The sequence below is a fragment of the Hirundo rustica genome, chromosome 9 (assembly GCF_015227805.2).
Source record: "Hirundo rustica isolate bHirRus1 chromosome 9, bHirRus1.pri.v3, whole genome shotgun sequence".
Classification (NCBI taxonomy): Eukaryota; Metazoa; Chordata; class Aves; order Passeriformes; family Hirundinidae; genus Hirundo; species Hirundo rustica.
In genome coordinates, this window is record NC_053458.1 from 11,853,415 (window position 1) to 11,877,021 (window position 23,607).

Sequence of the window (23,607 nt, forward strand, 5' to 3'; positions counted from 1 at the left end):
AATTGGAGAGTTGGAAACAAACAGCAGGTTGGTGGTTCTATTTCCAAAGGGAAGGAAAAACAGCTCATTTGTTTACTGCTTGTTCTTCTACTGCTTAACGGCACATTCTAAGTCGTTAAAAGCTAATCACATTTTTAATTAGGAGTGAGTTTTCCAAAGCATTCATGATTACAGTTAAGTCTTCAAGCAACATAAAACACAAATTAATCCTAATTCTTACCCTTACCAAAGCTGTCCTAGAGCAGACTCTGACAAGATTGTAGAACATTTTATCAGTTTCTATTTTAAAACTTTAGAGGCATCTGAAGTCAGCTAAACTGACATTAGTACAGTTGTTACTGAGCTATTTGAGTTTAGATTTGACGAGGTCACCTTTCCTCCAGAAGCTGCAGCATTATCTACCAAAAAAATCCATCCCCCTTGTACTTAGATCCAATTTCCCTGCTGCTGCTAACAGCAAACATCCTACAAGCAAGCAACATTCTTTCTAATGCTATCCCATTGCTGTGAATTATTTTACTGTGTTCTGTAACCTGGATGTATTTGTAACCTATAGAACCTGTCATAGATGTTTAAGAGCTTTCGTTGTCTTTGCTATCTGCCCTTCCTACAGTCTTCTACCAAAGGAGAAACAAACACCACCACAACAAAATATTACCTGTATTTTGAAATGGGGCACAACTTACCATTGTCTTTACCCTTTACAAATCCTTCCCATTCTCTGAACCAGTGCATGCTAATGCAGTAAAATGTTGATGGAGATTCTTCTTCTTGGAATGCTCTATTAAGCTAGAAGGAAAAAAAAAAATCTGTGTTTTTCTGCCCTTTTATTTCTTTAAACTACTGAATTCTTTGAACCACTGTAATTATTAACACCATAACATTACGCTGTAACAGAACATTTTAAAGAACCACTGACCATAAAAAACAGTAAACACCTGGTGAATACCTAAAATGAGATTCTGATGGAGTGGTAGCCTTCATATTAAAAGCTGATTTATGATTTAGTTGAGAAATTATTTCTGTTTCCTGAAAACAGCAATGAGTTCTTAAGCACAAGTGCTTACTCAAACACTAATAGATAATTACTATTTATAGTATACTATATATATATATATAGTATATATACATATACACTATAACTACTAATTACTATACTGAGGGATGAACTTTTAAGCAGCAAAAAATGCAGAGACCTTATTTTTGTAAAATAGTGTTTTGAAAATTTTTTCCATACTTTTATGGAAAGTTCTTTGTGTGATGAACTGTATCTTCATCATTTTTGTTTTTCCTCAAGTATTTTGAGCAGATGGCAGTACAATTCCAAGCAAGGCACAGTGAACTAATACACTGTGACTTTCATGATTTACAGATCTTTTTACAACGTTATGAAGAAACAAGCAAAAAGTCACTTAAACCTTTAACATTATCTTTTTAGCTCTGTAATAATACAGCTACACTTCCCCTTTGAAGTCATAAACCTAAAGCATCCACACAACTTAAGGTTTCATATAGAGAAAGTGTTGCAATCATTCCCTAAAGCCATCTTTATAGAGGACAATAGAATTTTCTGTGTGCTAACCAGTAACAATATTGCACAACAGTGCACATATAATCACTGCTTTTACTGGAACGATACTGACTGCTAAAGCAAATGGGGTTGACTCAATGTCATTAATAATAATTACTAATCAGTGGTAATCCAGAGTAACTAAAATTCCTAAAAATTTTAAAAAAACATGGAAAAGCTGACAAGCTCTGAAGCATGATTAAAGGACAAACAGAACTAAAAAAACAGAGTCAATTCTATTTTTCTTCCTTTCATGAGTTGACAGAGCAGGAATGGGACTCCAATATCTCTGCATTTATTTTCACTGAAAACTTCAAAACACATTTTTGATTTAAGAACTTCAAAATCATTACCATTAGTTATTTACCTTCAGACTTGAGCACATAATTCTCTAACACAAGGGAAAATACACTAGCTCCTTGATATAAATTTTACAGATCCATAACAATATTAACATATTTACTTCACACCGAATTACTTATATTTGTTTATGTTTCTAATGCCTTTTTTTAAAAAATTAAAACTAATGATTATCATTATTTTTTTCTTGGCACAGTATTATTGAACTTAATAAATTATTGCACTTAAACCTTATCAGACTGCACAGAACAGACCACTGGCAGCGTATAAAGAATAGCTGCTCATGTGGCTCTTTCCATACTATAAAAAGTAATCCAAGAAAGGCATTAAAATTTTCTCCAAGTACACTTTTATATAAGCAGTGAAATCCCAAATATGAGCATAAAAGCTCATATTTGGGATTTCACAAGAACATTACTGCTGCCATTAGGAGAGCTGGGTTGGCACATAGGGACAGAGGTATTTAATGAAGTCCATTTGTCCCAGGAATCCCTTGTGCAATTCTAGTAATCCCTTGGGTCTAGTCATGAATGTCAGGTGCTGGCCAGTAGCAGAATGGATAAGTGTTTTCTTTTTTACCCGTATAAACATTTCCAATTCATTTTTCCTTCTTTTTTCAATTCTTTCAGACTCTATTTGGCAGGTGTGACAAACATACAGATGGTTAACAGCTGGTCCTCCTCCGTATCTGCAGTAAAAGTAAAAAAAGCCAAACAGTCAGCCTTGTGGACAATACCATGTAAAGAGATCATGCACCTGTAGATGGGGCAAATATCAGTATGAACAGAAGGCTGACACATGCCAGTGATCGCAAAAAGCCATAGTTTATTTTCCTAGTAATATTCCGTTCTCCAGCCTAAGACCATCTTACAATTTCTGACTGCCTCATGCCAGTACAAACCATGTCAAACTCAGCTGCATCACAGACTTCAGAAGGAGTTACTATGGTTAGAACATGTCAGTGAGTGCTGTTGTATATACACGGGTGTGATTCTACCACAAGCCTTTAAGAAACAGCCTATGGAAATTCCAGCCAGTTGTGTCTTAAACATGTTCCTCCATCCCACTGCAGACTTTTTACCAGCTTTGCTACCTCCCTGACCCCAGCCTCTAAACTTATTGATTGTTTTGCTCTTAATAGGTTATTCTTGACCCTTCCCTCCTGTTTTGCTTGTGTGAAACTATCCATGCAAGTCTGCAGGGGCATTGCTCCTGAGAAGGGTATTTTTGCATACAGAAAGTGAATAATGGAAGAAAAATTCAGTATATATAGGAAAAGGGAAATGCATTGGAAATAGCATTGTGTTTATTTTTTACTTGTGCGCACCAAAACTTAAAAAAAAAAAAAAAAAAAAAAAAAAAAAAAAAAAAAAAAAAAAAAAAAAAAAAAAATCAACCACAAACCTGTAGATGTATTGTTTAGGTGGCAGGAAATTAACAGCTAAAAATATTTAATGCAAGTGTAATACAGAGTGTTGAAAGCCAGCAGCAAAGCTCTGCTGCAGCTTTTTGTTTCTTTAAAATAAGGCACAGCTTGTAAGAATTCCTCCTTTGTAAGCAAGCACTCAAACCTGACTGACATGGAACTGTGGGGCAGTAACACAGAAGACTCAGATATAAGTTATTTTGAAGCAGTACTGGCAGCTGAGGCTATGGATTCAAAGCCAACATAAAAGAAAAGCTGTCTCTAGCCAACAAGAGAACAGGAAGCTGATACAGAGAGCTCTTTCAAAAAACCTCTGCAAAGCGTACTTTTGCTGACCTACTTTGTGTTATTTCATACATACCATACATGTTTATTGGCTTAATATTGAAGTACTACCCCAATAACACACTACTCTATGCAGTCTTTTACTCTGCACAAGAAAATGATATAAATTGGCTGTCTGCAGTCTCTTCAGTCAGCTGTGTGCCCAGAGGGCTGCCTTTTCCTGAGCCACTAATTCTAAAGTCTGATGTTGCTGCTAGGCTCTCAAACCGTGTCACTGGATTTTTTCCAATTACAGTTCAAAACTTACCTGCTGTACAGATTATCCCATATATTTTGAGGTAGCATTACAACGAGGTCCTCTATGAAGCTAGCTTTGTGTGGAGGAACACCTGCAGAAGGAATAAAAATAAACAAAACCCCCAAACAATAAAAAAACCCACTTGTGGATTTTAGGGAGGGGAGGAGACGATGTTAGATGTCCCTAAACAAAAAACCAGAACCTTTCAATGAATTCAGAGAAATTTTATGGACTAAATTTTACCTAGATATAATCTGTTACTGCATTTAGAGGCACCACTCTGATTTTAGTCTTCTATGAGGCTGAAAAGCTCATAAAAAGCAGAAGCAAACTAACTATATGAATAGCTAAAATTAAAGGGCTAGAATCCATTTTACATAATGATTTTAAAAAGCTTCTTAAGGTATACAGTTAGAATGTCAGGATGATTAATTATCTTGATTATGCACATAAACAACAACAAACTTTCTATTCAAAATTCACTTATTTGCTGCAGACCTTTTGGAATGACTTCAAACAACATGAATACTTGAAAGTAGAGAAATTTTGAGGAAGGCAGAAATGGAGGGGCTTGAAGGATTAGCAGTGGTGAGCTGAAGCACATGGTAAACAACAGTGGACTATGCAGGAACTCTTGGGAACAGGGAAAATCAAGTCATCTGCTGCAGCCCTGCAGAAGGAAAGCCAAAGGGCTCCCAGGTCCCCGGCAGATGGCTACAGGGACACAATCATCCTGTGCTAAGATTTTTGTTCAGCACTTCCACCTTCCAATCTAATGGAACTGATTCTTTTATTAGAAAATAGGTACTACATAGTAATGATTTCTTGGAATGTTAGCACTCAGATATGGGTATTTCCCCAAATGTCTTTTGCTTACTGTAATGCTCTTATTTTTTTTTCCACATATAGCACAAGTTAAAATTTTTATGTTCCTATATGAAATACACAGAATTACTACTTGATTTTCATACTGCTGTGCAGTGGATACTCTGCATCAGATCAATTTCCTCAAAAGCAGCTTTCAAACCTCACTGCTTATAGCCTCAAGCTGAGAAAAACATTTCAATTAGCAGATGTAAGTTTTAAGGATGATGATATAGTGACAGGATTTTTTAAAATGTGAATATTCAGGTTTAAGAAGCAAGCAGATAAGAGAAACCGTTCCTCTTTAAGAACCAAGGAAATTTATAAACAAAATCACATGTGCAGAGAAAAGAAAAAAAAAAAGTATAACTTCACACAGTATCATTTCTAATTAGTCAGCTACTAAAATAAGAAAGAATTTACTTAGAAGTTATAATTTACCAAAGAAGTCATAATTTGAACTTAGTATTGTCACATTGCTTTAATTGAAACAAGTATACACCGCTGTTATAGCTGGAAGTTGACAAATTATTTTTAAATGATTCACAGTTACAGTCTCACCTCCATGCATACAGAGAAAGTCATTATTTGAAATTGGTCCTGGCTCTGCAAACGTCTTGAATTTATTTAACCACTGCCTGGAAACGTAGAACTGCAGAAGACTTGGTTCCATCATATTCAGTAGCCCTGATATCCTCCGTCTCTCCCTCTGTGCTTCTTCACTGCTCTTTCTATCACAGAAATAGAAATCATTAAACAAATACAGATCCCTGTGTACAGTGCAGATAACTTTGTGAAAAGAAAACTCTGCCTTCAAGTAAATTACCTGGGCTTTGTCTGTACTTCCCAGTTTACACAGCCTAAGAAAGCAAACAGTTGGGCGGCAAGACAGAAGCCGACTGTGCTGCAGAGGTGCTACAGCACCAAGGGCTGTGCCCGCCTGCTCAGTTCCTGCAGAGTTTGAGATAAAGCTTTGCAAGCTGCTCTCCTGGGCCAGGTGGTCCTTGTTTAACCTTCACAAGTGGAGTTACACAGTAAGCTGATCAGGTAATTCCCCTACTTTTCCTGTTTCCGCCTACTTTTCTCACTGCAAACTGGAAGGAACTCTGCTTTCCCATTTTAGATGGAAGAGAATCTCTCTTCTCCAAGCCAGTAGTTGTCTTTTGTGGATATATTCTTTTTTAAAGCCGTATTTCATTAATGCTATTCTTTTATTATTTATTTGAATATGTTAACCCACAATCAAAGAGAATGTTCTTTCTTGGCAATACAGCATGACTGCCAAATTCCTTTTAAATGGCCCACTAAGTGAGACTCCTGGGCTCAGCTTGAACAGTGGCAGGTGGGAGTGCTCCTAATGAAAGTTAAAACATTCTCAGAACACCTTGTTTTTTATGCAACTTTGATACAACATATTTTGCAGCCAACTTGTAGCGGAAAACTGCTCTTAATACCAGGAATTTAAAATCTAAACATTGAGTTGCTTTTATTATCTCAAGTACAGAAGTTCCCTAGACTGAAGATGATAACAATGTGACTTCTCACCTTTCATTTCAATTCTCAGGAATAGAATAGTGTATGAAAGCATTAAATTAAATATATAATAAAATGTACAATAAAATGGATTAAATTACAACACAGTCAAAACTTCTGTTGTCCTACATCCCATCTGATAAAGACTTTGGACAATTCCAGTTAGAGCTCTAAGAGTTAAAAACCTTCTGTGTGCAAAACCTCCCCGTGTGCAGAATTCCCTTCCACTATTTGAAAATAAGGTGGCTAGTTCTTAATTGCTGCTTCAAGATCCCTTACTATGCAAATTTCATTTTAATATAAACACTTTAGCTTTGACAGAGCAAGTGTTAAGGACATAACTGAAGGATTAAGTTTTTCTCCAGCACAGGCTTTTCTTGTTGGTCAAATTCTTCTGTTAAAATTCTCATGGGGCAGCTAATTCTGAAAGCTGCCCAACTGCTTCAAAACTCACTTACATACATGACTTATAGGGATATGATTGTACTTCTAATGTCTTACCTGTAGAAGAGAACATAAGCTTCTGCATTTTGCACTGTGGATTCTGATACTTCCGTGACACTCTGGTCATCAAATTCATACCACAAATTATTTAAATTGTTGCGACAATAAGCTATGTAATGTCCACCTAGGGTGCAGGAAGTAAGAGTTATCAAAGAGTGCCTAGAGCTGCTCATTTTACTCTGCAACACATGAAAAGGAAGTAAGTCCTGAAAAAAACCCTCAAGCCTTAAATGGGACAAACAGAATCATTAGTAGATACGACTTTTGAAATTAACTTCTGTCAAACTCAGCATCAGCTTTTTTTCTGAATTTCTGTTAGCTAGCGGTGAGTTGAACGTCACTTTCAGCACATTCCTGCACTCTTCAAGCAGCGTGTTAAATACAGCCCTGCACCATGACACTGAGTTAGATTGTCTGAATTTACCCCCATCAGCTCCCACAACAAACTCTTTTCAAATTTTTGTATGCTTTATAATAGAAAATAGGACAGATATGGAACAGCTACATGATATCACAACCATAACTAACTGTGTTTCAAGACTCTTCATAATATATTTTAAATTATTACTATTTTAAAATATATATTTAACTGCTAATAAGTAAATAATCTAGTATCTGCTAAACTGATTATGTGAAGCACCACCTAGCAAGCACTAAAATAAAAAAGGAAAAAAAAATTCAAACAATGGATACCTTAAGTTTGAGAAGTATGAGGGGGTAACTTCTATAAAAAGCTATGTAAAGTTTCTGGCTTAAAATGCTTATTTCTCCTATTTTCCAAATCTTAAAAATACTGAAATCACCTAGGCAGAAATTACCTTGACATACAGCAGAAAGATGTTTATTCAGCTACTCATCACTACCCACAAATAGCAGTTACCACATGTTTTGGTGTTAAAACGGCAATGATCATCCAAGAGAACATATTTTTAAAAAATGACATGTCTTTGTAAACGGTTTCCAAAAGTTAAGGCATACAAAGCATTAACATGAACAGCACTTCTAGAGAGCAGCTGATCAACTGACTGGTCATCTGCTGGTAACATTATTTGTACATTTATATTGTTAAATGGTTTTCTTACTTAATATGCCTGTTCACTTTCTTCTATCCTCAATTTTATTTAGGTATTCCATATGATTTCAGAGATGTGTCAACTCTTTCAGACCAAGCCTAAAATCTTTTGGGTTAAGGTAAAAATTACAGCATTCACCTTCCACATTCTAATTACCATTGTTTATTTATTTCCCCTTTGGTATATAGTTACCAGCCTCAAAGAGTGCTGATGAACCAACTGCAAAGATCAAACAACCAAGCTCATACTCACTGCTGGCAGTTCCATGGTGGCAGATGACAGACAGGAGATCGTACGTCACGATCTGAGCTGGACTGTCCTTCGCAAGGAAAGGCTGAAGGTCAAGGCCTTCCAAGGGAAAGGACACGTGGGTCCCAATTTTTGTGGAAAACATGAGTTCATGTCTAAATCTTTTGAGATGAATGCACAGAATCTGTAAGATCGATCAACAGAGTCAGTCAAGAACTATATGCATTATTTGATATTAAATACCTAAAAAACTGTGTGTGCCATCTTTTCCTATTATAAGCCCAAAAAGAATACTTTTCCCTATGACCTGAAGCATATTCACAAGCTTTGTGTTTTAATCAGCAGTGACTACTAACATTGATGCAGCGCTGAAAAATGTACCTTTTTTCTTTCTCAAAGCACATATTGCACGATCTTGTCATGAGGGACATTAATTCTTCCTGATTATTGAAGATATCAACTCATGCTTTGAAGTGTAAGACTAGATTACTTTTTAAATGTAAAGTTACATATAGAAAAGCTTTGCAGTCTGGCTGTGGTGTTTAATTCAATGACCAACATCATAAACAGTAGTATATATAATAACACAGAATAGGAATGTTTTACTGTCCGCAGACCAACACTAAGAACATAGGAAAATCCCATTCCTGTGCTTGTCATGTACAAGATTCATTTTCTTACAGGGTGAACAACCACGTTCATCACATTCCTAAACAAATGCCAATATGAAGGCAGACTTTCATCGCACAGCATTATAAACACAATTTACTCCATGCAACTCGTTAGTCTTACCACATTCCTAATTATGCAGAAAAAAGTGCTTTAAAGTGCATATTGTAACAGTACCTCAGGAAATTTTTGCACTTTGCAGAATTTCACTCCGTTTCTTAACCTAAGCAAAGAAAAAACCAAACCAAAACAACCAATAATTAATTCTGAAAAAGTTTTACTTTATTGAGCTAGATCAGCAAAAGCCTAAGCTGAACATTGCATTAGAAAACCCAAAATATTTCTGGAATGTAGACTAGACTTGGAGTAGCCAAAATGATACAAACAATGATGGTTCATAAAACAATCTGTACTGCTGAAAAACTCAAACCAGCAAGTACAATCAAGTCCCAACTAGCTAACTAGTTTCTCTTAACACAGAGGAAAGAACTTGAAGCTTCATCAAAGCTGATAACCCAGCAAAAGACCAAAAAGAAATGAACTCATTTACTTCTAAAAAATTATCTACAGCACATACACGAAGAAATAACACTCCTGGACCATAAAGGGCTTAAAGCAGTCTTCAAACTTGGTTTCTTGGTTCTTCAGTATTTAAAGCCATAGTTTATTTATTTAACACACCTCAGTGACCTGCTGCGTATCAGGGGAAAGCTGCTGGTATTCAGGAGGGCTAAGAGCTTGTGTCTTGTCAAACAAAACCAACTTACATCTAAATTGCAAGGGCATGAGAAAGAACTAAGCACATGTGGTAGGGTAAGTTGGTGCTTCCTGACCCCTCCACCTTGGGAATACTGAATTTCTGACAGTCATAACACAGGGTCATATCAAAAGATGAAAAGCATTGGGACATATCCAACAGAAATAAATGTCTCTTGACTAACAGAAGCAGTAAAACCTCAAATCAATACGAAGTAAAACAAAGGTAAAAGCCAGCTTACTTTTTACATCTTCCACAGCTGTACATGTTATCACCTGCAAACATCAGGGAGAAGAAAACCAGCCATTATTCTCTAAATCTGAACAGTTATCCTTTAAGTGTGTACATTTGATAGAAAGAAGTTTCAAGGGAATTTATCTTTATTGCATTCAATATTTAACAGTCATAATAGTGTTGACATAGCAACTACAGGAAAGGTTCTTAGGTTTTATGTCTTCAAGTATGAAGTGATGCAGTATAATCTGAGGAGACGATGCTATATAATTTAAAAGGGAAATAATTTACTATGCCCAAATTGAGGTTATGAGAATGAATATTAATATAGTAGGCTTGGATTTTTTATGAGCTTTCAGTTGATACAATTTCACTAAACCAAATTCAGACTGACTTGACATTTCTAAAGCAGCTTTCATAGGCATTTATCTCAAATACTCAGTTGAATGAGAAGCTTACCTTTCTGAAATGAATGATCCCAAAAGAACAAGGATCAACTGTATAACACTAACAGGTGGCCTCTGCTTAACTGCATTAAGCTAAGAAGCCATTAATCATCTCACTGTGACAGGAGGAAAAAAAGCACAGAAGAAACATGATCAGGTAATTAACCTCTTACCCTTGAGCTCATCTCTGGCGAAAAAGGCAGCAAGACAATCTTGTAAGGTTACAACTGGACCCCAAAACCAGCTAGGAACACATGAGACAACAAACCTGAAACATCATTGACAGAAAAGAAAGAAAACCAACAAATGTTCTGCCAGAAGAGCAGAAACTACAATTTCAAAATAAATAATTAAATCAAACAAAGTAAATATTATTTACCTTTTGAAGTATTCCATAAAAAAGGCTATCCATCCCTGGGGGGCATATGCTTCTCCACATGACCCTGCCTTGACTAGAGATGTCTGATGACTTGCAGAATGGAGTTTAGCAAGATCTTCCTTACCTGGAATAGGCAAGGACAGATCCTGAAAGGTCTCCAGGGTTACAGACAGCTAAGGAAGAAAATAAATGAAACACAATGGAGTTAAGCTTGAAGAGAAATGGTAATTAAGCTGAATTCTGTAAAGTTCACTAGTAACTACCAAGTCAGTGCTTCACTGAAAATTCCACTAGTAGGAAGTTAATTATTAAAAAGTACATTAATAAGAATTAATTTTCTAAAAAAGAGGAACCAAAAAAACCCACTTTTGAATGAACTTGCACATTTTTATCACTGAAACATTTTTTTAGGTCATGATTATTTGTCTTCATATCAGCCATACAAAGCACTATGATTTTTGCCTCGGGATGTGTTACAGAAAATAGTTTCAGAAAGCTTCAGTTCACTGTTTCCACAGTATTTTACTCTGACATTATCTTGAGCTGATGTAACTGGACTCGCTGCAAGGGAGACCCATCTGTGCACTTTCTTGCTTCTGTGCTTCATTTAGTGATCACATAATCACAGAGTCAAACATCAAACATGTTTTAGAAATTCTTGTTTGTTTTTGAACTTGTTCACCAGATTAGCCTGAGGTCTCTATATACTTAGATCTAAACCAAGAGGTATTAAAGGCATGCAAATACACCAGGGTTAATTTTAAGCCTTATGTTGAGAAAGTTGTCCCCAGTGTAAAGATTTGGATATCCAGTATTTGATACTATTGCTTTTAAACTAAAGCAGTCCACTAGACATATTTAGGTAAACTGACTTTTTTTTTTTTAAATGATCATGTGTGCTGTTCCAAGTAGTTCTCTGAGCAAATAGTACAGAAAAAAAAAAATCAACTCTTCCTTCCTATGTTTCATCTCCTCTTGCAGTAGATGACAACCTCATAAAGCAGTTAATGCTTCATATTGTTGCAAAAGTTGGTGTCTTGGATTTTCTGAAAGACCTTAATTTTGTTAGCCTCAATCCATCTGATAAGACAATTACAGCACTACATTAGATCACTGTCTTGTCTTTTCTTTGAAACATTAGGTACCTGAGAACTTAGGACAGTAGCATGTGCCCGTTAGGGTATTTCAGAACATTATTAAAAACTAGTAAGACCTAAATTAAGTTGATGAGCAAGCTTCTTTCCACATCCTTGCTGTAAACCAATTCTCAAAATGTTATTTCTCAGACCTGAGTAAATATTCAGCTCAATGAATACAAGCTATTCTAAACACAAAATGCTGATAGTAGCCACTATTACAATTTGAGAGAAAAAGTATGAAACATCCCAAGCTTCTCAGGAAATCTGCCACAAAAGAATATAAAGTTACCAGAGAATAGCTATATTCATAAATCAGGCAGAAAAGAACATAATAAAATATTAAAAGCCAGAACTTTCTCCTCTTACCCGATCACAAGTCAAGCACTGGACTGAACTTATTATAGTCCCATCAAATATATCAGAGATAACACTCCTGTACTTCTTACGCTTCTTCCTTTTTGGTGACGACACCGTTGAAACTATAAAATGACAAAAATAAAATGCTGCAGTAAGGCAAAGTACAGTGGATTCTGATTACACTTCAGCTTTGTGCAATATAATTAGAAGTCTCTTATGTTCAGAGCTAAATTATGAGCCAAGCCCTGTTTTCTATTTATTAAATATTTCTTGGGAATTACAAGATCACATTACTGCCAGTACAGGCAATTCATGTGGGTTCCTCAAGCAGCTGGGGACAACCACCAGAACTGATTGCCTCTGTTAAGTAAAACTCAAACTGCCAGTCTTGAAATCTACAGCCTATGGATTCATCTTGGCAGGAATCCCCCAAGGTATAAAAAGGAACATTCTATTTGACACTTAATTTCCTCAGATCTTCCTGGGAAGTTTCAACCATGCTGGGCTGAAGAGCTCACACACAAGGTTACTGTATCACAACACTGATGACAGAGGATTTAAGCAGACAAAAGACTAGAGTCCAGCCTAACAGCAGCTTATTAAAAAATCCCCGGTCTCTCAACCTGTCCTTGGTCATGAAAAGCACCAGTGACCGAGTACCTCTTCTGACAGACTCACTTCAGGTTGTCTAAAACCCTCCTGTAATGGTGAAGCCAAAACTGGAGACAGTAGTACAGATGCAGTGTCAAAGCTGCTGAACAAACGAACCAAGGAGGTCAATGATTTAAGTCCATTAAATCACTGTCATGCAACACCAATGCTAAAGCATTAAAAAGCTAAGATGAATGTTCAGAACTTATCTGGACAGGCCAGTGAATGGAGCAGGATCACAGTATTAAAGGTGTATTTTTGGTTTGGGTTTGGTGCAATGCCTTAAAAGCATGCTCTGAAAGACAAGTTTTGCCTTAAGTAGTCTACCGTGAACAAATCAGGGAAAAAAAAAGATTATATATTGTTCCTCGTGCCCTAAAGCAGCAGTAAAAGTCTAAATATTCCGGATGCCCATAAATGCATCGTGCTGCAGTGCTAAAAGAAATACCCTGCACTGCAGGGACATTAACAACCATAAAGCAGCCAGCATTTACAGGTCTATCTACAGTACAGTTATACATGGCTCCTTAAACCTCAGTCAACTAAAATGGTGATTTACTGAACTCCTGCTGAAGAACCAATGAACTTATTCTCTGGAGAGCATTACCTTTGGGGATACTAACTTCTTCTACCTTTCTCTTCTCTCCAAACCAATGCTATTAAGAAAACTGTCTAAAATAATACTCTGTCTTCCCAAAATAGAGGCAAATACTATCCATGCTTCAAAAGAATCAGAAGATTACAGAAATACAGGGAATAATCTTGCATGTCCAGCTTACATAACACTCCCTCTCCCCACGAGAAACAAGGCTAAAACCCTCTTAGGAACAACACTGCATTGTTACACAAGATGTAAGAAACACAATGAAAACTGTAATGCAGGGTAATTTAGTACCAGGAAGGGGAAAATAAAGAGCCTCTACCTTTTTTGTGGACTTGTGCCAGTGAAGAGCACGACGGGAATGATTTTGGAGGACTGCTTGATAAGCGTGTGTTCGTCCCTTCAGCTGATGACGGTGTTTGGGCTGCAGATATGTCATTCATGTGAACGTCATTGATGTATTCTGCAATTGAGATTTGCACAAATTCTGTGAAAAAATTACTGCAGAATGAACAGACAGAATGGTAATATAACTTACTTAACCATGCTGTCAGGACATTTAGAACATAGCACCATTTCAGTTCCTTTTAAGTTAAGAACAAAACAAAAAACCCCACTCTTCTGGTTATCTGAAACCTTACCCAGTACAAGTAGTTAGCTTGTCAAGGGAATTAAAATTGAATTCTGAACACCTAAAATGAAAACATGAACTAAGTAGAAACATTGTTTGCAAGTAAAACCACTTACCCTATTCGACCCATACCTCTACTGTATTCTACAACTCATTTCCACTCACATTGATATTCTGGCTAAGATTTTGACTATTTCAATTGCACTTTAGCAATTCAGTACCTGAGAATCTGCTGTGTATCTGTACTTTGACAGTTCCTTGGTTATTTAAAAATTCAGTGGTCTCTGAAGCAGTGTTTGTGTCCTTTTCCAAGTCTTCCACAGAACTTGCTCGTTTAAGTTTGTTGCTTGATATTTTTTCCTTCTGCCAGTCTTTGGATGTGACTGAGTTGTTATCATCATCCTGAATTAACATGGTTGTTTCTGCAGGATCCTCTAAGACAGGTTTGAAAATTGTGTCATTTTCTGTTTTATCACAGTTACCACAGGATTCACAGGGCTGAAAGCTTAAGTCTGACTGGCTTTTATCTTCTTCCATACTCTCTTCAACACTCATAGGCTGGGCATCTTCCAGTTCTACAACCGGCTCTTTAAGTTCCTCATGAAGCAAATCCATTAGACAACGCAAAAATTCTTGTGCATCCTAGAATTTCAAACAAGTTTTACCATATTGCTCTACTTTATCAAGAAGATATTCATATCAGAAAAGACACAGATAACTAAAATGAAAGATGGCTGTTAAAGAAGAACGAAGAAAGTTCCAGGTCAAATGTTCAAAATGTCTTTCATTTCCAGACCATGTAAGTTTCCTGCATACAAGTAATCTTATCATACAAGTTTCCTCCAAAACACTCCAATTCCCAAAATAAATTACTTTAACAACCTGCAAAAATGCTGCCACAGCTCACTGGAATGATAAATGTAACTCAAACAACTATCAGCAGTGAGGTCAGACCCCAGCTCTGCTTGTAAAGGAACATTTTAAAGACAGTTCTTATAAACCTTGTCCAGAAAATCAACCAGAGCCTTGCTTTCACTGGGTATGAAGAACTTCATTAAAAAGTACTATGATGTTACTTAGCCTGTCCTTCCAATGCATCACACCATCAACAATACTACAACTCTTCTAAAACCTCAAGAAGATTTCCCAAATGTGTTCCCACAAAGAGCTGTAAAGTATTACTACAAGTCTCATCTGTGTTTGGAAACATCCTAAAAGGCACCAAATTTCATCAATCAGCACTGGTCCATGGCAATAGAAAGTATCCAATAAAGCAGGCATGCAGGAAAACAAAAGCCTCTTGTTGGCAACTACTACCGCTTTTATTTTCTTCTGCTTTCCTTTCTGTATTCTGGTTGTTCATAATAGTAATTTTTGCTGCTCAACATTCCCATCCATCATAGCAATTACTTATTAAGCTCAAAAATGCTGACTACAAAACATTTCTTTTATTAAAAATTGCAACTTACAGAACTGAGTTTGGATTTGGGTAATGAAAAGAAACCCAGTATGTCTACTTGCTGGCAATCCTTTCACAAAAAAGCAAAATTAACAAAACCATCAAGACATAGATTAAGAGATAAACATTTTTCATTGACCAATGTAATTTTCTCCCTGAAGACTGGACATGGCTGCCCAGCCTGCAAGGCTGGGCACTAGGAGAGTGTTGGTTATGAAAATCCTGCTGTGTTTTAATTGTTGCCATGAATCTTGCTGAACATACAACTGAACTATGATCCAGGCCTAACCTAAAAAAGTTCTTGTTAAGACTATTGCTCTGAATAGAAAAATATGTTTTCATCAGTGTTCAAAGCTGCAAGAATTAAGTTTCCACACAGTTTCGTTTTGGTTATCTGGTATATTTGGAGGCTGAATTTCTGCTTTTTCAAAAATCTTGGTGGCACTTCAGAAATTCATGAGCAGACCACAGAATATTAAGATTAGTATTTAAACATTGACTTTACAGCTACATGCAGCAATTGAACATTAAAACACGTGTTCTAATCCTACACTCCACAAACACAAAACATAATGGAAACAGCAAAACTCCTTTTAATAAATGCAGATTCCCAGAAGATACTAGTAAGCTTTTCTAACTACAAGGTTGAAATTTTTCACCTAGTCCTAAAGCTTTTACTGAAGCGCTCCACACTGTGTGAGTGCACCAAGATATTGTATGAAGCTGCAACTGAAGAATGCCTCTGCAATATGATAATCCCTGCCTATTGATCAAGCTACCAGCCTGTGGTTCCCGTAACACACAAACTGGGGGGGCTTTTTCCCAAGATACTAAATGGAAACTGCATACTGTGTGTTTTTTAAAACATCATTGGTAGACAAATACATTAAAAATCTGTTATATTCGTTTTATTTTTCAACATCTTTGTTTTGTTTTCTGGGACTGCTCAAACATTAGCAGCATTATTTTACACAAAGGAGTAGTTCAGATATTATTACTTAAATTTTCCTGAAAGAAAATGAGTTATCCTAAATTGAAGAACTTTTGATAATGTGATATAAATAAATCTAAAACATGACTTAATTACTGATTATTCCATTTCAGATTATCTGCTTTCAAGTCATATTAACTAAAGTTTATGTTGCATTTGCTTTAAACAAATACAGGTATTGAGGTATCTTAAGCATTACATTTCTAATTAAGAGATAACTTTATGACTTAGACAAATTTAAAAGGCATCAGGAAGTTTTACCTGTTGAGAGTAGCCTCGGAACATTGGATTAACAGTTTTAATTCCTTGAAATAAACCAGTAGGAACAACAGATCCAGGCCTTAAAAAAAAAAAAGTTTAAAATATATAAACACTGAAAAAGAAAGCATTTAAATGGATTTTTTTATCTTTACTGGGATCATACCATTACCTGCAATTAAACACCAGTAATATTAATCTCAACAAAACATAATATTGGCATTGAATTATTAACTACACGATTTTGAAAAACTCGTCACCCAACTGAAACAGTGACTGTATCAGGCCTTTTATGGCACATTTCTTGTCAGACAATCAGATGACAAATCGGACATACTCTTGGCACTGTGCACAATTACTGTTTCTTCACCTTTTTATTTGTATTTTGAAGTATTTTCTTAGCTAGGTATTAAACAAATTCCATATAAGGAAATAAGAGAAACTGATAAAACATTGATACAGAATGAAGGGACACAGAGAGGATAAAAGAGTTAAACATTAGATGTATTTCTGGCAAATATAAACATTTTTAAGAGCTCAATGCTTGTCATCTAATCTATTTCTTGTCATATCTTTGGTATATATAGAAAAGAACAGGTTACAAGGAGAGCTTGAGTCTTGCAAGTCAGTCTTTCCTTCCTAACGTTTTTTTAAAGAGGAATTCTGTGAGCATATGAAATAAAAATAAGAAACCTAGGACAGATTAATGCATCCCTCATGACTTTGGAATCTATTTATCATCATTTCATCACCAAAATTATATAATACCTGCTTTTGTGCCAGAGTTCTGTCATCAGCTTGAGGTAACTTTTACAAATTGCAGGTTTCTTATCAGTTCGGGCTAGGCCTCCGCAGTCAAGAAAAAAGTGCGTCAAAGGTGGGCTGAATAAAAAGAAGAAAACGGTAATTTTTCAGGTCGTTAAAATACAAGAGGAAATCTGCAAATCCATACAGAATTATAACATCAGAGTAATGCTATTCTATACTGAACAATTCCAGCTCCTATGTTCTTAAACGCTGTGACCAAACATTTCCTGGTAGGACAACTTCAGCAGTACAGGCACACTGCTCCTCAAACGTGCTCTGACACTCCTCAAGGAACCAGAATTGTCCAATGGGATTCAAATTCAAGGTAATTCCTACAAGCTGTCACAGGAGTACACATGTACCACTCCAGCAACAGCCACCATGAGCCTAGTCCATAAACAGCATCCCGAACAAAGCTTTTCTTTAGAAACCAACAGTGCCACAAGATGTGTGTAGGCAAATAATTTATACTTAAATGATTATTTCATGCAGTGTTTATTTCATGCAGTGTTGCCAGCTCACACACTCTCTCCTCTCCTTTCAACCTTCTTTCTGAAGTTACAACCCTCATCCATGTTGGACCCATTTCTCTCCAAGGAGACATCCCAGCATACTTCCAAAATGTGGCATTTCTCAACAGAATACTTTCCTCATGGTGCCTTGTCCACTTCTTTGTCTTCTAGAGAGATCTACCTCAGTTCTCCTCTGTCAGAGCCCCAGCGAGGCCCTTAGCCCTGCCTGCCCCTGGCCTGTGGCTCACAGGGACCCTGTGTGAGCCCTGCTCAGGACCTGCCACTCCTGCTGCGGGAAGCTTTCCAGCCGGGATACTGCTTCGATCTCTTCCACTTCTGTAGACTTCTCCTTCATGAACTTGCCTAGAATTCCCACAGATGGGATTTTGCATTCCATCATTCCTACCATGACTAGGCACAGAATGCTCCAGATACATTGTTTGTAACAACTGTATTCTAATCCCCATCTCTTTTTTTTTTTTTTTAATTATGGTTTATTCTTATGCATCTATTTTGCTTTTTCTATAGCAAAAGGAAAAATACACAGACTAATCCACAAATCAAGTAACTTTTTTCATATTTTCTTCTGATTTCTAAAACTGTATATATTTTTATTTAGGAGGCATTAGAACGAAACAGGGAAAAAGCTGAGTGACCCATATACCATAATAAATTGTTTGCAGTATACAAGACTGAGATTCAACAAACATATGTCCTCTTCCATGGTAGTGCATCTCTCCAAACCCCTTAAGTCCATCTGGAAAAAACACATGCATAAGCAAATACAAAATTGCATGAACTGTAATTTTCCTTACCAATTGGAAAGAGCTTGTAAAGCTGCATTCATGTAACAAGTGTTTCCAATATTTTTTAATCCTGTTAGACCTGAAAAACAGAATAAATACAAGTTTGTTAATACAATAATTCCTTAAAAATATATACTAATCAAAATACTCATGGAAAGCTTGGAATGCCAATTATAATGCAGAATTGCAACCAAAAGAAACACAGGACTCCTAAAGGAATACCAATCTAACTAGAAGTAATAATTAGGTGTTTTGATCTCAAATGACTAAAAACCACTTCAGACAAGTGGATTGTATTTCATCTTACTAACTTTTCATGGTTTATGACACCTGCAGATTTTAATTTAAAATATGTTTATCAACACTGGAGTTTTACTTTAGCTTAATGACTTACCTGTTCAGTTGAACTGTTGCTATGCTGCATTTGTAACTAATCACACTACCAAAAGCCTAAAGATTTCATTCTTCTGTCCCAAATTCATGCTAAATCAGATTACACTCAATATTCAAAACCTCCTAAGCATGTGATTATCCCAGGCTAGTCCTGCAATTAGTCTTTTTCTATTCCAATGATATACCTTTATTTTTATGAACAGATTACTCAATCTAGACATTCCCACGTAGTTTATTTCCTAACTCACACTGTTTACTTTCTTTACAGATAGTCACTTTTTCCACACACATGAAAGTTACAATTGACATTTATTCTTTCCATAATTACAAATTATGCTATCCACAGCTACTAAAGTATTACGTTAATGAAGAAATATTTCAAAATAAAATTGATTTTGTATGAGGGAACAGTAAATTTCTAAGCAAAGAATCAGTAAGACCAAAAAATTTAAAAAACTTGACAAACATCCAGCAATTAGTATTGATGACTATGCAATTCTTGAAGTATAGGAACTATCCTGGTAGTTTTGGTCTATGGCAGAAAAATAAAAGTTACTAATAAAATCTTCCTATATCTGAAAATCACTTCGTTTACACTTGAGTTACAATTTCTGATATACAAGACTTCAAAATTATGTTATAAAATGTCCTTCTATCTGTCTGAATGGAAATACAGTCCTGATTCCTGTATCTGAGTATGTATTCCAAATTCTGTTACAAAAGAACAATCGTTCTTACTGAAATTGGAAAGCAGTTAGAGGATTTTGATTTTATTTCAATTTTTTCAGAAGCAGCATATATTTCAGGAAGATACTCTCACTGCATTTTTCCAGCCTGTGGCAATGCAAGGAAAGTTTTCTAACAGACTTCATTTCTTGTGAAGATACATTCTAATGCTTGCTTCATCAAAAGCATTTCAAAAGAAATTTTAAGAGCAAAGTTAAAACAAAGCTAAAGAAGTTTCCCCCTTTCAGTTTAAGTGTCTTAACATAGTCACATCATTATTACTGGGAACTTTAACGCAATTCTAATTGTATATTATTGCAATTCCCCAAAATATTAATACAAGAAGAGATAAAATTATACAAATTCATGCATTGGTTGGAGAAACTAACTAGGAATAGAACACATGGTGTAATGATGTAAGGGCAGATGGCAAATTAGAGGGGTGGTGTCACATCCTGTAAGACTGTGCCAGACAACAGAAGGGACAAGGCAGGTTTTCTGGCCAATGCCAGCAGACTTAGGAGAGGGAAAGCTAAGGCTGGTAATAGATGAGTGAAGGAGAAACGATACCCACTGCTGTGGTTTAACTCCAGCCAGCAACTCAGCCCCCCGAGCCGCTCACTCACTCCCTAATGGTGGGATGGGTGGCGGGAATTATAAAAGCAAGAAAACTCATGGGTTGAGATAAAGACAATTTAATTAGATGAATCAAAAGCTGCTTGCACATGCATTTACCCCTTCCCCCAGGCAGTGTGGTGTTCTGCCCTCTCCAGGAAAGCAGGGCTCCATCGTGAAAAATTGTTACTTGGGAAGACAAACACCCTAACTCTGAAATCCCAACCTTCCTTTTCCCTCTGCAGGATGCCACATGTTACGGATTACCCCAGTGATCACTTGGGTCAGCTGTCCCAGCTGTGACCCCTCCCAACTTCTTGTGCACTCCCAACTCACTCCCTGGTGGATGGTGTGAAAAACAGAAAAGGCTGACTGTGTGTAAGCCTGGTCAGCAATAACTGAAACATCTCTACATTATCAACCTGTGTTTTCAGCACAAATCCAAGAACACAGCCCCACAGCAGCTACTGTGGAGATAACTAACTCTTGCCCAGCCAAAACTGACACGTGCATAAATTAGAACAACTTTTCTCTCATCACTGATGGAAAACAAACTGCCTTGACATGTAAAACAGTACCTCGAAAACAACAGCTCAACAATCTGCTGGGCATATTCTTCTGAAAAAATGGAATTTAGAAATATTTTCTTTACCATCAAATACACACATAGGTTTTAGATTGATCAATAATAATTTGAGGCTTTCAAGAAATAGTAATTACTATGTTATCTTATGAAATCAAAGATTAAAGCTTCACTGTTTGGGATTACCTTCACTGTTTGCAATTTCATGACTAATTTTCATCTTTACAATAGATTTAGTATTACAGTGGGGTAACCTTTGATACCAGAAAGTTTGGTAGTGCATGAAATCAATTATGTCAAGGAGAAAACAAATAATCAAAACCCCGCACTACGATACTACAGGCTCAGAAAAGGATTATTCAAAAAGCAGGAAAGTATTTAAATCAGGAGTCTTTTAGGGCAGGCAAAACCAGTAGAACCAATTTTAAAAAAGCCTACTTGAACCAGAGCGGCTACAATACCAACCACACTGAACATTACTCCAACATGCTTTGGCAACAGCCAAACTCAGGCAACAACCTCTGCTCTGAAGGTAAGAAACACTGCTGCAAGAAAGGTGAAACTAAAAATAGACATCTAAGTTGGAGCAGAAAAGGAAACAGTTCCACTCAGAAGAGAATTAGACCACAGCTGGAAAACAGACTTGAAAACATACTCATGGGATAATGCACGGGGTTTTGATTTTATTACCTCTGGTCTTCAATTCATCTTCTTCCACTTCTATATCTAAGTCATCAAATACAGCTGCTAATGGAATCTTCAGTGTGGGATTACTGGGTATTTTAAAATCCTTAAAAGGAGAAAAAGAATATTTACTTTAATTCATCGCCTTTCCACTTAATTAAGCTTACGTACAATTTTACCAACAAATCTAGAACTGGAAAGTTATGTAAAGGCATTTTGAAATCTCACTGCACAGGAAGTGAGAACACCAGGATTTCACAGGTACTCTGAGAAAGTTTACTAAGAATCCCCCCAGATTTCTGTTTTCAGATCAATGCATGATGTTTGTAATGACAGCTGAAGAACCCAAACAAAGGCAGGAATGGCATGTCTTCCCCCTGGATAACAAAGCAGCCAGCACGGAAGAGCTAAGGCAGGAGTCATCACCTGAGCCAGTGTAGGTATTTTTGATGTGCCACCAGATGGCCCTCTACAGTTAATGAAGACAAATTAAACTCTTGAAAGAAAATGTACAAATAGAGAAACAAACTAGTAGACAGGCAGGCAGTTATTGAATGATAGGCTCTTTTTGTGAGCACATAAATAAAAACCCTGAACAAAATGCTTCACAGACTTTTTAAGTTCCACTGATTTTTCTGTATATTATACCTGTTTCCCACAAAGACTAAAGAAGGTTAAACAGAATAGAACAGAAATTCAGAAGTCTGAACTCAGCTTTATATCAAGTGACAAGAATTTTTAGACAACAGAATTTATTTTTTTTGAATTCCAACGGTGATATTCCAGTTGAGCTGACAGCATTTATGAAAAATGGTCGGATTACATTCATATTAAATACTAAACTTTGAAGTTGCTATATTTCTTTATTACACAGACTGAAAAACTGCCCATCTTTCTGTTCAACCTGTGCATGATGGTCTCTTTTCTACTCCTCTATGTCTCAAGCAGAACACATTTAGAAATACTGTACTTCTACTTGTGACTGTTTTAACCAAATTACCTGTCGTGTTTATGTAACTACATTACACATGCAATAAAGAAATAACACTTCTTTTTTCAGCTACAAGCATTATTCCAAACAATTGTACTTAAGAAATTGCAGTGTAACTTTCTCCAAGGCAACACTTACCTAAGAAATAAAAATCAGAGGGAATGCTACTGATGCCAGTAAAGCCAAAAAAAATTCATGAAAATAGAGAGGAATTAATAGAAAGTTCAGTCACAAGAATGGAGGAAAAGTCAGTCTCTCACTTTAGAGAAAACACAATGTTTACTGCAAAGCTAGAGCTGCCTTTGTTCCACTGAGTTAAAAAATACCTGCACACTGTTTCCTTGTGCTTGGTGAGACAATCTTGTACTTGGTAGTGGAGAATGAGATCCCAATTTTCTGTCCAGGAATACTTCCTTACTACAGGCGTAACACCAAACACGCAGAGTAGTAAGATTGACAGTTAGACAGTGCTTTGTCTCCTAAAACAGAACAAGAACCACAACTGGGATTCAGAAATTGGGAATAACTAAATACTGCCACATGCAAGCTAGAATATATATATTAAAATTATAGGTTTTTCAACAATGAAACAAGTATATGTGTTAGAGCATTAAAACTGAGCAATTCAGTTACTGAAATTCTAGCACAAACATTCATTTTTAGTACCAGTCACTCAAATTAGCAACAAGATGCAATCAGAATCTAAGACACTGCCATATCTGATGTGCCTCTCTGTAATTAAAAAAATTGGAAGAA

The 23,607-nt window shown here is 36.3% G+C and overlaps 1 protein-coding gene across 3 annotated transcripts in view; it reads right to left on the minus strand.

Moving 5' to 3' along the window:
• The window catches only part of USP33 (ubiquitin specific peptidase 33), a 38,565-nt gene that overhangs the window by 3,937 nt on the left and 11,021 nt on the right, over window positions 1–23,607 (minus strand). The window contains exons 5-22 of one of the 3 annotated variants that reach the window (XM_040072292.2): window positions 23,178–23,330; window positions 21,867–21,966; window positions 18,869–18,938; window positions 17,503–17,616; window positions 16,738–16,816; window positions 14,248–14,668; window positions 13,718–13,858; window positions 12,153–12,265; window positions 10,648–10,820; window positions 10,442–10,512; window positions 9,830–9,863; window positions 9,009–9,054; window positions 8,166–8,346; window positions 6,838–6,964; window positions 5,365–5,534; window positions 3,949–4,030; window positions 2,510–2,618; window positions 687–789 (exon numbers count right to left, since the gene is read on the minus strand). In XM_040072292.2, coding sequence (XP_039928226.1) covers window positions 687–789; window positions 2,510–2,618; window positions 3,949–4,030; window positions 5,365–5,534; window positions 6,838–6,964; window positions 8,166–8,346; window positions 9,009–9,054; window positions 9,830–9,863; window positions 10,442–10,512; window positions 10,648–10,820; window positions 12,153–12,265; window positions 13,718–13,858; window positions 14,248–14,668; window positions 16,738–16,816; window positions 17,503–17,616; window positions 18,869–18,938; window positions 21,867–21,966; window positions 23,178–23,330 — 2,287 coding nt within the window. Of the gene's footprint in view, window positions 1–686; window positions 790–2,509; window positions 2,619–3,948; window positions 4,031–5,364; window positions 5,535–6,837; window positions 6,965–8,165; window positions 8,347–9,008; window positions 9,055–9,829; window positions 9,864–10,441; window positions 10,546–10,647; window positions 10,821–12,152; window positions 12,266–13,717; window positions 13,859–14,247; window positions 14,669–16,737; window positions 16,817–17,502; window positions 17,617–18,868; window positions 18,939–21,866; window positions 21,967–23,177; window positions 23,331–23,607 lie in introns of all 3 variants that reach the window. The other 2 variants (XM_040072291.2, XM_040072290.2) reach the window with 2 other exon arrangements.